This window comes from Bos taurus, chromosome 5 (genome assembly GCF_002263795.3).
Source record: "Bos taurus isolate L1 Dominette 01449 registration number 42190680 breed Hereford chromosome 5, ARS-UCD2.0, whole genome shotgun sequence".
Taxonomy (NCBI): Eukaryota; Metazoa; Chordata; class Mammalia; order Artiodactyla; family Bovidae; genus Bos; species Bos taurus.
The window spans coordinates 115,934,345-115,947,948 of NC_037332.1; the positions used below are offsets into that span (position 1 = coordinate 115,934,345).

General features: G+C 50.6%; 1 protein-coding gene across 2 annotated transcripts in view; it reads left to right on the plus strand.

The window, feature by feature from the left end:
- The window catches only part of FBLN1 (fibulin 1), a 79,833-nt gene that overhangs the window by 46,009 nt on the left and 20,220 nt on the right, over positions 1-13,604 (plus strand). Inside the window, exon 15 of one of the 2 annotated variants that reach the window (XM_024991686.2) lies at positions 2,865-3,316. In XM_024991686.2, coding sequence (XP_024847454.1) covers positions 2,865-3,219 — 355 coding nt within the window. In that variant the 3' untranslated portion in view covers positions 3,220-3,316. 2 annotated transcript variants of the gene reach the window in all.

Genomic DNA, 13,604 nt, shown 5'->3' on the forward strand with positions numbered 1-13,604 from the left:
AAAACAAGAATCATGTGGGACAGCGAGGGGAGCTTGGGGAAAGAGAAACTCTGACTTACCCAGCATGAGACCAGGCACGTTCCTTGGTTTTTCCAGTCACCTGGCGCACCGCCTTTTGGCCTGGACCAGGGTGTCTGTCGGGGTGGGCTGCCCCTCAGCAGTACCCACGCCTGCTTTCTTTGCCACTGCTCTCCCTCTGCCTGTCAGTCACCTCCCTTACAAAACCTTCATCTCCAGTGTTCCTGAATTTCACATGCCTTTACTAGCATGGAGCTCATTCCTAAGCTCATTTCTAAGAGCTGAAAATGGTAAACAGCCAAGTAAATGAAAGGATTCCAATGAGTGAGTTCTGATAAAGAGCCTGGACATAGGATGTAAAAAGAGACAGTGCTTGCTAACAATAAACGCCAAGTGTTAAATAAGTTCTAGTCACCCAACACGAGGCATGGAAACTGAAAAGCTGAAATGGAGGCATGATGGAAGACAAGGACAATAGCAGATGCTCCCAACTGGAGAATCCAAGCACAGTTAAGATGGCGAGACTTCCTGGGACATGCTCTGTCAAGTCCTGTAGGGCTCAGCACCTTGGCTCTGCTCCTAAGGCAGCTGCCTTCCTATTGTGGTGGAGTTCAAGAGGCAGAAGATAGGCCTGTTCTTATCATCTCAGAGAAGGTTAGAACCTGTCCCCTTCCTGTCACAGGAAGTTAGAATCTGTCTGTATTCTGGCAAAGGAAGTTAAAACCTATCCTCATAATCCTGTCACAGGAGTTTAGGAGCAGTAAATATTCTCTCACAGGAAGTTAGGATCTGTCTCCATCGTGTCACAGGAAGTTAGGACTTATCTCTGTCCTGTCACAGGAAGTTAGGACGTGTCTCCATCCTATCACAGGAAGTTAGGACCTGTCTGCATCCTGTCACAGGAAGTTAGGACCTGTCTGCATCCTGTCACAGGAAGGTAGGACCTGTCGCAAGAAGTCAGGATGTGTTTCCATCGTGTCACAGGAAGTTAGGACCTGTCACAGGAAGTTAGGACATGTGTCCATCCTGTCACAGGAAGTTAAAACCGCTCCTCATATTGTCACAGAAAGTTAGGACCTGTCTCCATCTTGACCCAGGAAGTTAGAACCTGTCACAAGAAGTTAGGACCTGTCTGCATCCTGTCACAGGAAGTTAGGACCTGTCTCCATTGTGTCACAGGAAGTTAGGACATATCTCTGTCCTGTCGCAGGAAGTTAGGACGTGTCTCCATCCTGTCACAGGAAGTTAGGATGTGTTTCCATCCTGTCACAGGAAGTTAGGACCTGTCTGCATCCTGTCACAGGAAGGTAGGACCTGTCACAAGAGTCACAGGAAGTTAGGACGTGTCTCCATCCTGTCACAGGAAGTTAAAACCGCTCCTTATATTGTCACAGAAAGTTAGGACCTGTCTCCATCTTGACCCAGGAAGTTAGAACCTGTCACAGGAAGTTAGGACCTGTCTGCATCCTGTCACAGGAAGTCAGGATGTGTTTCCATCGTGTCACAAGAAGTTAGGACCTGTCACAAGAAGTTAGCACCTGTCACAGGAAGTTAGGACGTGTCTCCATCCTGTCACAGGAAGTTAAAACCGCTCCTCATATTGTCACAGAAAGTTAGGACCTGTCTCCATCTTGACCCAGGAAGTTAGAACCTGTCACAAGAAGTTAGGACCTGTCTGCATCATGTCACAGGAAGTCAGGATGTGTTTCCATCGTGTCACAGGAAGTTAGGACATGTCTCCATCCTGTCACAGGAAGTTAAAACCGCTCCTCATATTGTCACAGAAAGTTAGGACCTGAACCTGTCATAGGAAGTTAGGACCTGTCTGCATCCTGTCACAGGAAGTTAGGACCTGTCACAGGAAGTTAGGACATGTCTCCATCCTGTCACAGGAAGTTAAAACCGCTCCTCATATTGTCACAGAAAGTTAGGACCTGAACCTGTCATAGGAAGTTAGGACCTGTCTGCATCCTGTCACAGGAAGTTAGGACCTGTCACAGGAGGTCAGGATGTGTTTCCATCCTGTCACAGGAAGTTAAAACTGCTCCTCATATTGTCACAGAAAGTTAGGACCTGTCTCCTTTGTGTCACAGGAAGTTAGGACCTGTCACAGAAAGTTAGGACCTGTCTCCATCTTGACCCAGGAAGTTAGAACTTGTCTCCATCTCTGCCCCAAGACTTGGCTGGTCCTGTGAATACAGACAGGGAACTGGGCCTAGAGTACAAAGCTTTAGTAAGGAAACACAGGAAAATACTTGACTGAGCACAAATCTAGCTTCCTTACACACTCTGTGACTTCGAAAAAGCCACTGATTCTTTCAACCTCAGTTTCCTCATCTGAAAAATGGCCCTCAATGCCCCCTCACAGTGTGGGTGTGATCACTCTAGCAAAGGCATGCTGACGAATAGCCAAACGCTCTGTAAATGGCGGCAGCCATGTTTGCTGGCCTGGAGAGCCGCCCAGTGTCGCCCTGACCACTGTCTGGGCGAGGAGCTGGGAGCCTGGACGACATTCAGAGGGCAGGGTGTGCCTGGTGAGGACAGCCTGGGGTGGGGTCTGCCGGTGAGAGAGGGACACCCCTTGCTCCAGGCACAACCCTGGCCCCAGCCACCCAGCGCCCCCGAGGGTGTTGGAAGAGGCTAGTGCCTGAGGCAGCGGCTGGAGGTCCCCGGCACCTCCCACAGGTGAGTGAGGGGTGCTCTTCTCGTTGGCTGATTGGCCAGAGGGGCGGCGGGAGGCCCCGCCCAGCAGGCCCCCCGCTTACCCCGCCCCACGCTCTGTTGTTTCTCCGCTTGCTGAATGGGCCCTAACCCTCTCCTTGTCTCTCTGTCCACTTTTCTTGCAGCCGCTGCGAGCGCTTGCCTTGCCATGAGAATCAGGAGTGCCCCAAGCTGCCTCTGAGAATAACCCACTACCACCTCTCTTTCCCCACCAACATCCAAGTGCCCGCCGTGGTCTTCCGCATGGGCCCCTCCAATGTCGTCCCCGGGGACAGCATGCAGCTGGCCATCACCGGCGGCAACGAGGAGGGCTTTTTCACCACCCAGAAGGTGAACCACCACAGAGGGGTGGTGGCCCTCACCAAGCCCGTCCCCGAGCCCAGGGACATGCTCCTGACCGTCAGGATGGACCTCTCCCGCCACGGCACCGTCAGCTCCTTTGTGGCCAAGCTTTACATCTTTGTATCTGCAGAGCTCTGAGCACGCGCTTTGGGCCGTTGAGGGGCCCCCCTTGTTGCTTTCCCCACCCTCCCCTCCGGGATGCCAATAAAGGCTCAGCGGGCAATCCCACACAGCATGGCTGGCGTGCCTTGGTTTTATTTGGCGCGGTCGGGAGTGTCTCTGCTGCTTGTTCCTGGTGGGGAAGGGGGAGCCCAGCACTGCCTGGCGCCCCCAAGGGTGGCCAAGGAGTGTTTTCAGTGAGGGGTCTGCGTCCAGGAGCCCCTGAGAGTGGGAGTCACAGTCCATACCGCCAGGGCGCCCCAGGCCAGGGCAGAGCGAGGTCAGATGTTTCATCTGAGATGATTCTTTGTCCCCTACTTGTGCTGAGCCCAGAGGACGAGGTGACGGAGGCCCCTAGGGATGGCTGAGCTCCATCCCCTCTCACTTCACAGATGTGGAAACTGAGGCCCAGAGAAGGGGAGGGGCTTGACCAAGGTGACGTGGCCTATGTGTGGTAGAAGGCAGTCTAGGACCCAGGTCTTCTGGTCCCAGCCTGGTTTCCTTGCTGTTTTGCCAGGAGCTGAGCCTTTAACTGAGACCATAAAAGCTCCATCTTGGGACTCAAACCTCCCATTCTGTCTTGATGAGAAGCCCAAACTTGTGGAAGAACACTGAACATGATCACGGCATCTTACATGCAGCCCTTACCTAAGGGAGGTCGGTTCCCTCCACAGAGGACCCCAGCTTTGTACCAGGAGGAGGCAAAGGGAGCCTGATGAATGTGTCGCTCATGGGCCCCCCTCAGTAAGCCCCGGGCCTTCCTGTGCGCTACTTCCCATCCTGTGGGGCAGGCGTGTCATCCCAGAGAGACTCGGGGAGGGGCGGGTGAGCGATGTGCGCAGGGTCACACAGTTGATCTTCGAACCTTGGTTTGCTGACGGCACAGCTCTGACTGTTCCGTTCCGTCACGACACCGCCAACATGAACCTCGATGGGCCTGCCTCTCTTCGAAGATCTCTTCCACCGTGATCCCAGCCAAGCCCCCAATGTGCCTCTCAAGGCACGGCATCATGTATTCCTGGCATCCCCCTCCAGCCTGACCTCAAATTGTTCTCCCTTGCCTTGCTTCCCTTGAACCACACTGTTGGGTTCTCTGCTGCCACAGGCCCTTTGCACATGCGTTTGCACCCTTGACCATTCAGTTGTTGGCTGAACCGCAGTCACTGTGCCCCTGTCTCCACGGGGCCTCCCTGGACACCCTTGGGTCATGTTTCCCCTGTCAGTCTTTCCCCTAACTCCGCCTCTGTGATGCTCCTCATAGTTTGCAGGCCTCTTGTCTGTGTTTCACTTTTGTCCCCCACCACCCAGAAGGCTCCGGGGAGTCAGGGAGCAAGTCTGTCTCGTTCAGGGCCGTGTCCCTAAGCTCCTGGCGAGGCGTAGCATGCCGTAGGTCCTCTGCTTCTGTCTGCTGAGGGAATGGATGACTTCCTGCCAACGTCGCTTTGCATGTCTAGCATTTCTGTGGCTGCTGATGCTGTTTTCAAGTAGGAACGTGAAGGGGAGGCAGAATGTCAAGAGGAATCAAGTGAAGGATACTGGAGGGGCCTAAGGTCCTTCCTACAAGGGCCTGGAAGAAGATGGGGAAGGGGCCCACTTTACTATCTAGTGGAGAGGACAGGTATACAGTTAACACGGTGCTCTGTACCCTGTGACAGAGGCAGCAGGTAACTTGCCACAGGAGCATACACATGCTCCTAGCCACTTGCCTCCAAACCCCTGCTGTCTCCTAGACCCCTCTCTGAGCACCTCTGGTCTGGACCAGCTTGCGATCTCCCAAGCTGAAGCCAGAGGACCTCTCTGAAGGACCAGTCTGGTTGTGTCCCTCCCCTCTTTAGAACCTTCTATGACTAGCAGACGAAGCCCAACTCCCTTGGAATGGCACCTGAGACCGTGCCTGCTCCAGCCTCTGCCCACCTTTTCAGCCACGTGTCCCCCCTGTTCCCCACTCTGGCTGACCCCCTGCTAGTGACCAGTGTTCTAGTTACGCAGAACTCCTGCCCTTCTCTACACTCGCTTTCTCCAGGCCATAGCACGCGCCATGCCTTCCTCCTGCAAATGGCCATTCTCCCTGAAGACGTATCTTAAAGGTCACCTTGTTGGTGAAGGCTTTTCTTAATCTGAGCTTTTCCAGAGCCAGGTGGACTCCATCAGAGCAGTTACCCTGGCATCTTGTTCTTTTTTTAAATACTTTTAAATGGTGCTATCAATTCCTTTATTTTTGGCCACGCCACGCAGCATGTAGGATCTTAGTGCCCCAACCAGGGATCGAGCCCATGCCCCCCACAGTGGAAGCGCAGAAAGTGCGAGTCTTCACCGCTGGACCACCAGGGAAGTCCTTGTTTCTGTTACTTTTTATCATCACCTTTTTAAAGGCAGAGATCGTGTCTGTGTTCTCTACACTTTTCAGAATGTCTGGCCTGTAGAAGGAGCTCAGTAAACATCTGAATAAACATGGATGGATGGATGGATGGATAGTATTTTCAAGGCTTAGTTCAGATACCACCTCTTCTGTGAATTGTATTCAGTTACTCTTTCATCTGGGGGCTTCCCTGGTGGCTCAGCTGGTGAAGAATCCACCTGCAATGCAGGAGACCCCTGTTCAATTCCTGGGTCAGGAAGATCCGCTGGAGGAGAGAGAGGGTACCCACTCCAGTATTCTTGGGCTTCCCTGGTGGCTCAGCTGGTAAAGAATCCCCCCACAATGCAGGAGACCCCGGTTTGATTCCTAGGTTGGGAAGATTGGCTGGAGACGGGAAAGGCTCCCTACTCCAGTATCCTGGCCTGGAGAATTCCATGGACTGTGGAGTCCATGGGGTTGCAAAGAGCCGGACACAACTGAGTGACTTTCACTGTTCTTTCATCATGGTCCTGCTTATTGAGGCTGGGGGAGCTTTTTGCCCTTGGGAGTGTTAAGATGTGGCGGGATTCTTGGGGGCTTTAGAAGCCTTTCAGCAGCCTTACAAGGCTTTCCAGAATCCCTCTACATTCCCACTGGCTGTTCAGCTTTTCTTGCGCTTTGCCTTGTTTGTGGGACTTCCTGCCTCTTGAGGTGGCCTGCTCCATCCGAGAACACCTCTGATGTGTCTGCGCGTGTACCTGCATGCACTCATGGGGATGGCGGTATCTGGATTACCTGGCCGCTCACCTCTCTGCAGTCCCTGGAGGCTACTTAGCGGTATCAGCCTGCTGAGATCACGCAGTGCAGGAAAAACAAACCAACCCACCCAACCAACCGAACGAAACTCAAGAGTTCAAGTGCCCTCGTTGCCATTTACTGGTTCTGTGACCTCGGATAAGTCACTTGCCTTTCAGAGCTTCGAGGCCCACTTCCTGAACTGTTTTGGAAATGACATGAAGTTACTTAACCCAAGGCAGCATCTGGCTGTGGTAGGCAGTTAATGAGTGTTGGTGCCTCCATTCATTGGAAGGTACTCAAGTGTTCATTTGGATGTTGATTTAAATGGAGAATGAAAGTTCGGAGGGTTTGCAGAGCTGCCATCACTTCCAACTCTTGGACCTGTGTGGGCAGTTTTGGGGTTTTTTTGGCAGCACCACCTGGCTTGTGGGATCTTAGTTCCACCGGGACTTAGTTCCACCAAAGACCTGAGCCCTTGGCAATAAAAGCAGAGCATTCTAACCACTGGGCATCCAGGGAAGTCCCATGTTTGTGCACTTTTAAACCAAGCTCCCAAAGGTGGTGGTGATGGTGGTGTTCAGTCCCTAAGTCATGTCTGACTTTTGTGACACAATGGACTATAGCCTGCCTGGCTTCTCTGTCAGTGGGATTTCCCTGGCAAGAATATTGGAGTGGGAAGCCATTTCCTTCTCCAGGGGATCTTCCTGACTCAGGGATCAAACCCAGGTCTCCTGCATTGCAGGCAGATTCTTTACCAACTGAGCCACCAGGAAGCCCAAAGGTGAAGGATGATAATTATGATGATCATATAATGATAAAATAGTTAACAACTATCACAGCTAACACCTAGGCAGTGCCTTCTGTGGGCCAAGCAATTAACTAACCCTCATGGAGCCTTGGGAGAAGGCAATGGCACCCCACTCCAGTACTCTTGCCTAGAAAATCCCATGGACGGAGGAGCCTGGTGGGCTGCAGTCCATGGGGTCTCTAAGAGTTGAACGACTGAGCGACTTCACTTCCACTTTTCACTTTCATGCATTGGAGAAGGAAATGGCAACCCACTCCAGTGTTCTTGCCTGGAGAATCCCAGGGACGGGGGAGCCTGGTGGGCTGCCATCTCTGGGGTTGCACAGAGTTGGACACGACTGAAGCGACTTAGCAGCAGCAGCATGGAGCCTTTGAGGAAAGTGCTGTTATGATCCTTATTTCACAATGAAGACATGGAGGGAGAGAGAGGTTGAGTAACGTGCCCGAAGTCCCAGCGCTGATATAAGGTGGGGCGGGATTCCGACCCAGGCAGCCTGGCTCCGGAGTCTGTTCTCAGACACCCAGCCCCATGCTGAAGGGGGCCGGATTGCTGGGATCGCTCAGTGCCCATCAGCTTGTTACTCTAGCCTGCTCTCAGAAAGCCCTCATACCAGCCCAGTTCTAAAATTCTCAAGTGAAAGACAGAGTGTTTTCCTGGCTGAGGAAGGAGACCGTGTGGCGAAGAGGGAAGAGCTGTGAGGAGTCCAGGAAGTGACGTGTGCCAACTGTCCAGCACAGACGTCTGCGAGGACGTTGCAGCATAGTTTTGGAAGTTCTCTGGATCCTAAGCAAAACCACAACGACCAGATAAAGTTTTTCCTCCATGGGAAACATTTTTAACTAAACAAAGGCAACCCCCACATACAGTTCAAATGAAATCCGCCCACATGGTGTTGGCATCCGTGCAGGAGGAAGCAGTGAAAGAACCCAAGCAGTCAGCAGTGTCCTGTGCAAAGGCAGCAGCGCAGTCTGAGAACAGTGGCTGAGGCTGGGAGCCACTTTGCTCACTGCAGTGGCGAGTGTGTGCAAGGACTGAAGAAGGGGTGGAACAGGCCGTGCTGCGCTTACTCGCTCAGTCGTGTCCGACTCTTGGCGACCCCATGGACTGTAGCCAGCCAGCCTCCTCTGTCCATGGGATTCTCCAGGCGTGAACACTGGAGTGGGTTGCCATGCCCTCCTCCAGGGGATCTTCCCAACCCAGGAATAGAACCCAGGTCTCCCACGTAGCAGGCAGATTCTTTACCAGCTGAGCCATCAGGGAAGCCCAAGAACATTGGAGTGAGTAGTCTCTCCCTTCTCCAGGGGATCTTCCCAACCCAGGAATCAAACCGGGATCTCCTGAATTGCAGGCGGATTCTTTACCAGCTGAGCTACCAGGGAAGTTTCTTTGTTTTTTTTTTTAATATTTCTTTAGGCTCCATGAGGTCTTGGTTGTGACATGCAGGGTATTCGTTGTGTGATGCAGGATCTTCTGCTGCGGTGTGCAGTATTAGTAGCCCCTCGGCGTGTGGGATCTTAGTTTCCCAGACCTGAGTCCCTTGCACTGTAAAATGGATTCTTTTTTTTTCTTATTGGAGGATAATTGCTTTACAATATTGTGTTGGCTCCTGCCATACATCAACATGAATCAGCCATAGGTATACGTATGTCCCCTCCGTGAGCCTCCCTCCCACCCCATCCCACTCCTCTGTTGTCACAGAGTACCGAGTTTGAGCTCCTTGCATCATACAGCGAATTCCCACTGGCTGTCTGTTTTACATATGTTAGTGTATATATCTCAGTGCTCCTCTCTCAGTTCATCCCACCCTCTCCTTCCCCACCGTGTGCACAAGTCTGTTCTCTGCGTCTCCGTTGCTGCCCTGCAGACAGATCCATCAGTACCATCTTTCTAGATTCCATGTCTGTGTTAATACGCAGTGTTTGTTTTTCTCTTTCTGACTTACTTCACTCTGTATAGTAGGCTCTAGATTCATTCACCTCACTAGGACTGACTCAGATGCATTCCTTCTTATGGCTGAGTGATGCGCCATTGTATATACGTACCACAGCTTCTTTATCCTTCAATCTGTTGATGGGCATCTAGGTTGCTTCCATGTTCTAGCTGTTGTAAATAGTGCTGCGATGAACATCAGGATACATATGTCTTTTTCAATTATGGTTTCCTCAGGATATATGCCCAGTACTGGGATTGTTGGGTCGTATGGTAGTTTTATTCCTAGTTTTTACAAGGAAGATTCTTAACCACTGAACCACCAGGGAAGCCCCATTGAACTTTTAAAACGGTCATGAAGGCTTCTTTGAAAAGTCAGGAACTAATACTATGAAGAAACTGCTGGAAATGAAATAGAAAATTGAGTAGGAAAAAGACTGTTGTGGAAAATGAAGCTCCAGGTAAGTGTAGAGGCCTGTCAGAGAGCAGGCTGCCAAAAACAACAGATGAAGCGGCCCTGTGAAATCAGGAAAAGTGTGGACCACTGCTTATGTGATGCTGGTTTCACATAGAGATGGTTAGCCAAAAAGGATCCAGGTTAAATCTCATATAAAGCTATTGTAGGAAAAAAGAGAATAAAGAACAGAATGACATTCCTCTGGAGAATGAAAGTACTCCAGGAAGATATGCTTACAGACTAGATCAAAGCTGTAACCTAATCAAACAAACCAAAAGGACTGAAAATATAACCAAAACTGAAGGAAAAATGTCAGCCAGAATTAGGAAAAACTGAGAAATGAAGTGATGAGACTCAAGAAATTATTTTAAATTAAAGCAAAAAGCAGTTTCAGAAATAAATACTTAAGGAAAAGCTGAAAAAAAGATCTCATAAATTGAAAAATAAATAACATGAAAAGACTTGAGGAGAAAGTGATGGATGTTGAAGACAAAGAAGACCCAGCATACAGGCAATAGAAATCTCTGAAGAATTAATGCGAAACAAAGGAGGGTAGCAATAATCACTAAAATCGATAATTCAAGAGGCTTTACAGATGTTTTAGGGAAAAGATTTTAAATTCCATATTGAAAGAACACCCAATATATTTGAACATATTGACTCAGAGCAACCAACACCAAGATAGAAAGAGAAAACAAAAATACCTGTGCCTTTGGGTAAAAACAGTAAGAGACTTATAAGGGAAAAAACTGTGTTATCATCAAATTTATCCATAACAACACTTACGCCAGAAGAAAATTCATACTTAGAATGCTCAAGAAAATGTAAGTCAAGGATTTTATACCCAACAAAACAGACTTTTATGTACAAAAGTGAAAGTCCTTCAGTCTTGTACAACTCTTTGTGAGCCCATGGACTGTAACCAGGCTCCTCCATCCATGGGATTTTCCAGACAAGAATACTGGAATGGGTAGCCATTTCCTTCTCCAGGGGATCTTCCTGACCCAGGAATCGAACCCAGGCCTCTGAGATTGCAGGCAGACTCTTTACCATCTGAGCTACCAGGGAAGCCTTTGTGCCTTTATGTACAAAGGGCACACACCGTTAGCACCATGCGAAATTGTCAGCCTGAGAGCATTAAACATAATTACTCACAGAACTACAGTTAAGTGAGTGTTATAAGAAAAGAGTATGGTATGAATCACTGTAGGCTCAGACTATGTACATCCAGCACATCTATTAAAGTTGTAGGTAGAATTAGGAGAACTTAGCCCCCAAAGTATTACTTTAAGTAATTATGTAATTATGTTAGTGGTACTGATTCTAGTTTTGTTATTCTGAGACTACTGGATCAAAATATGGGATAAACAAAAATAAATAATTATGGGATATTCTACCATATCCTGTGTTCTTAAGAGCCAGAATTTTGATATGGAAAAAAAGGAGATTCCTTTGGTATATAGGAGACGTTAAGTAAAAAACTATGTGCTTATTTTGTTTGTAGATATCAGTATAAACTCATACTGTATATGATCTTTAAAAATTTCCACTGAAGAGGCCTAGAAACAATGACCAACTCAGTAGCACTGAGCATTCTTGGTATCCAGATTATGGTCTTGAAATATCATTTTCCACTAAAAAACAAAAAACAAACCCAACACTTCTTGGAAATACCTGGGACAGTAAAAGTGTAAGATGAGGCTGGAACACCTTGTTAAGCCAGATAGCAAGAGAGCCATCAGAGATTCCTGGGGCTGAGTCCAAAGGGCTCAGGAGAGGACTTCCCTGGTTGTCCAGTGGTTAAGAATCTGCCTGCCAATGCAGGCAACACAGGTTCGATCCCTGGTCCAGGAAGATTCCACGTGCCTCAGGGCAACGAAGCCCATGCACCACAGCTACTGAGCGCACGCGCTCTAGAGCCCATGCTCCACAGCAAAAGAAATGACCGCAACTGGAGAGTAACCCCCACTCGCCAGAACTAGAGAAAGCCTGTGCACAGCAAAGAAGACCCAACGCAGCCAAAAGAGAATAAAGAACTGTCTCCAAAACAATATGTCTCATTTAAAAAAAATACATAAAGATACAACAAGGACTTCATGGTGGTCCAGTGGTTAAGACTCTGTGCTCCAAATGCAGGGGCACGTGTTCGATCCCTGGTCAGGGAACTAAGATCTTGCGTGCCACGTGGCACAGCAAAAAAATAAATAAATGAAAGATACAGCAAAATTATTTTAATGGGCAAATTTAAGTGATTTTCTCGAGATGCACATGTGTGGTACAGATGTAAAGGAACCCAGGTAGCGATTGCTGGCAGAGACAGGACAGGGGTTACTTTGGGGGTGCACGAGAGGGTTAAGACAGATCTGGGCCCACGAAGGGGCCTCAAGTGCCAGGTTGAAGTTCTCTTTCTTGACCTGGGTGCCGATTGGAAAGCGGTTTGCCTGATAATACTCGTTAAGCTGTAACCTTGTTTTGTGTAGCTCTCGCATTGTGTTTTATCTTATGATTAAGAGGTTTTTAAAAGTATGCCTGGACCTGTAGCAAACTCGGGCCCCACCTCCCCGTCCATCACGTACGTGACACTGGAGATTTGACTGCTTTGTGTGGGGCGCCGAGCTGGGGGCTTTACCTGTGACAGCCCGCCACCCCGACCCGGGGTCCCAGGAAGGCCGGACCTTGTCTCCCTTGCTTGCTTTTGGTGTCCCTGGTGTGTGGCACCCAGCAGACACTCCAAACACACTTGTTGAGCAAGTGGATGAATGAATGTGATTTGCAGTTGCAGAAACTGAAGCTCAGTTTGTGTAGCTGGTAAATAGCAAAGCTTTGTTTATCCCAGCCGGGGCAGATGGAAACTGGGGTGTGTCTCAGGGGTTCGACTCCCGGTCCGGTTTGTAGAAGGACTCGGAAGCATCCCCTCGGAGCAGCCGGGCTGGGAGGCTGGTGCGGGTCTCTCAACGACGGAGCCAGCCTGGGGCGGGTGCTGCTGCCCGGCCACCTGCTTCTCTCCTGGACCCTGGGCTCTGTCTCTGTGGGTGTCCGGGTGCCACCTTTCCCACCCCCTCTTGTGCTGTGGCTCCCCTCAGGCTCCGCCAAGAGAAGACAGATACTGTCCGCTGCATCAAGTCCTGCCGCCCCAACGATGTCGCCTGCGTGCTGGACCCGGTGCACACCATCTCCCACACCGTCGTCTCACTCCCCACCTTCCGCGAGTTCACCCGCCCCGAAGGTGAGTGGCCGCTCCCAAGTCTGGAGCCGTTGCGGGGGTCCTGGCGGAGGCCAGCGTCTGGGGTACCATCCCTGCCCCCTTGCTGAGGTTGATAGCTTGACCTGCAGGAGCAGCTCCTTGGCGAGATGTGGGTTTGGGGCTTGGAATGCCGACCCCTCCCTGCTTCTGCATCTCCTCCACGTCCCCAGACTACAAGGCAACCCGGTTCCTGCCTGTTCCCCGCCCTCAGTTCAGTGGAGGGGGTGTGGATCTCATTTGGGGGATAACAGTCGTTCAGCGAATAGCTATTAAGTGTTGATTCTTTGCCAGGTGTGGGGTTATCAGGGAGGGCTTCCAGGAGGCAGTGACCCTACTCTGGGTCCTGAGGGGCCAGTAGGACGTTAATGTAGGAAAGTGGGGAGTGGGAGAGAGGGCCAAATCAGAATACCTCCGGAAAATCTGGAGGTGAGTGGGGAGTGTGGGTCTTTGAGGAAGGAAGCCAAGTTTTTCTGGCTGGAGTGGTGAAGGCTTGGCAAGAGATGCGCTGCAAAGGTAGATGGGAGCCTGCACTTGGAGTTGGGGCTTCAACTCCAAGGTTCTGGGAGCCAGTAGAGGGTCGTGACTGATGCTTTTTGCACACAGAAGCTGCATCCTGGAGACCAAGGGGCAGGTGGGTTGGTGTGGCTAGACCGACTCCAGGAAACCCTTTGGTAAAGGCGTCAGCGTGCCCGCCACAGGCAGCTCCCACTGCAGTGTCGACCTGCAGTCGCAGCCCCTGTCCACACGTGGGGCCAGGGCAGCGGGCTCCCCGTGCCTGGCAGAAGGCTGT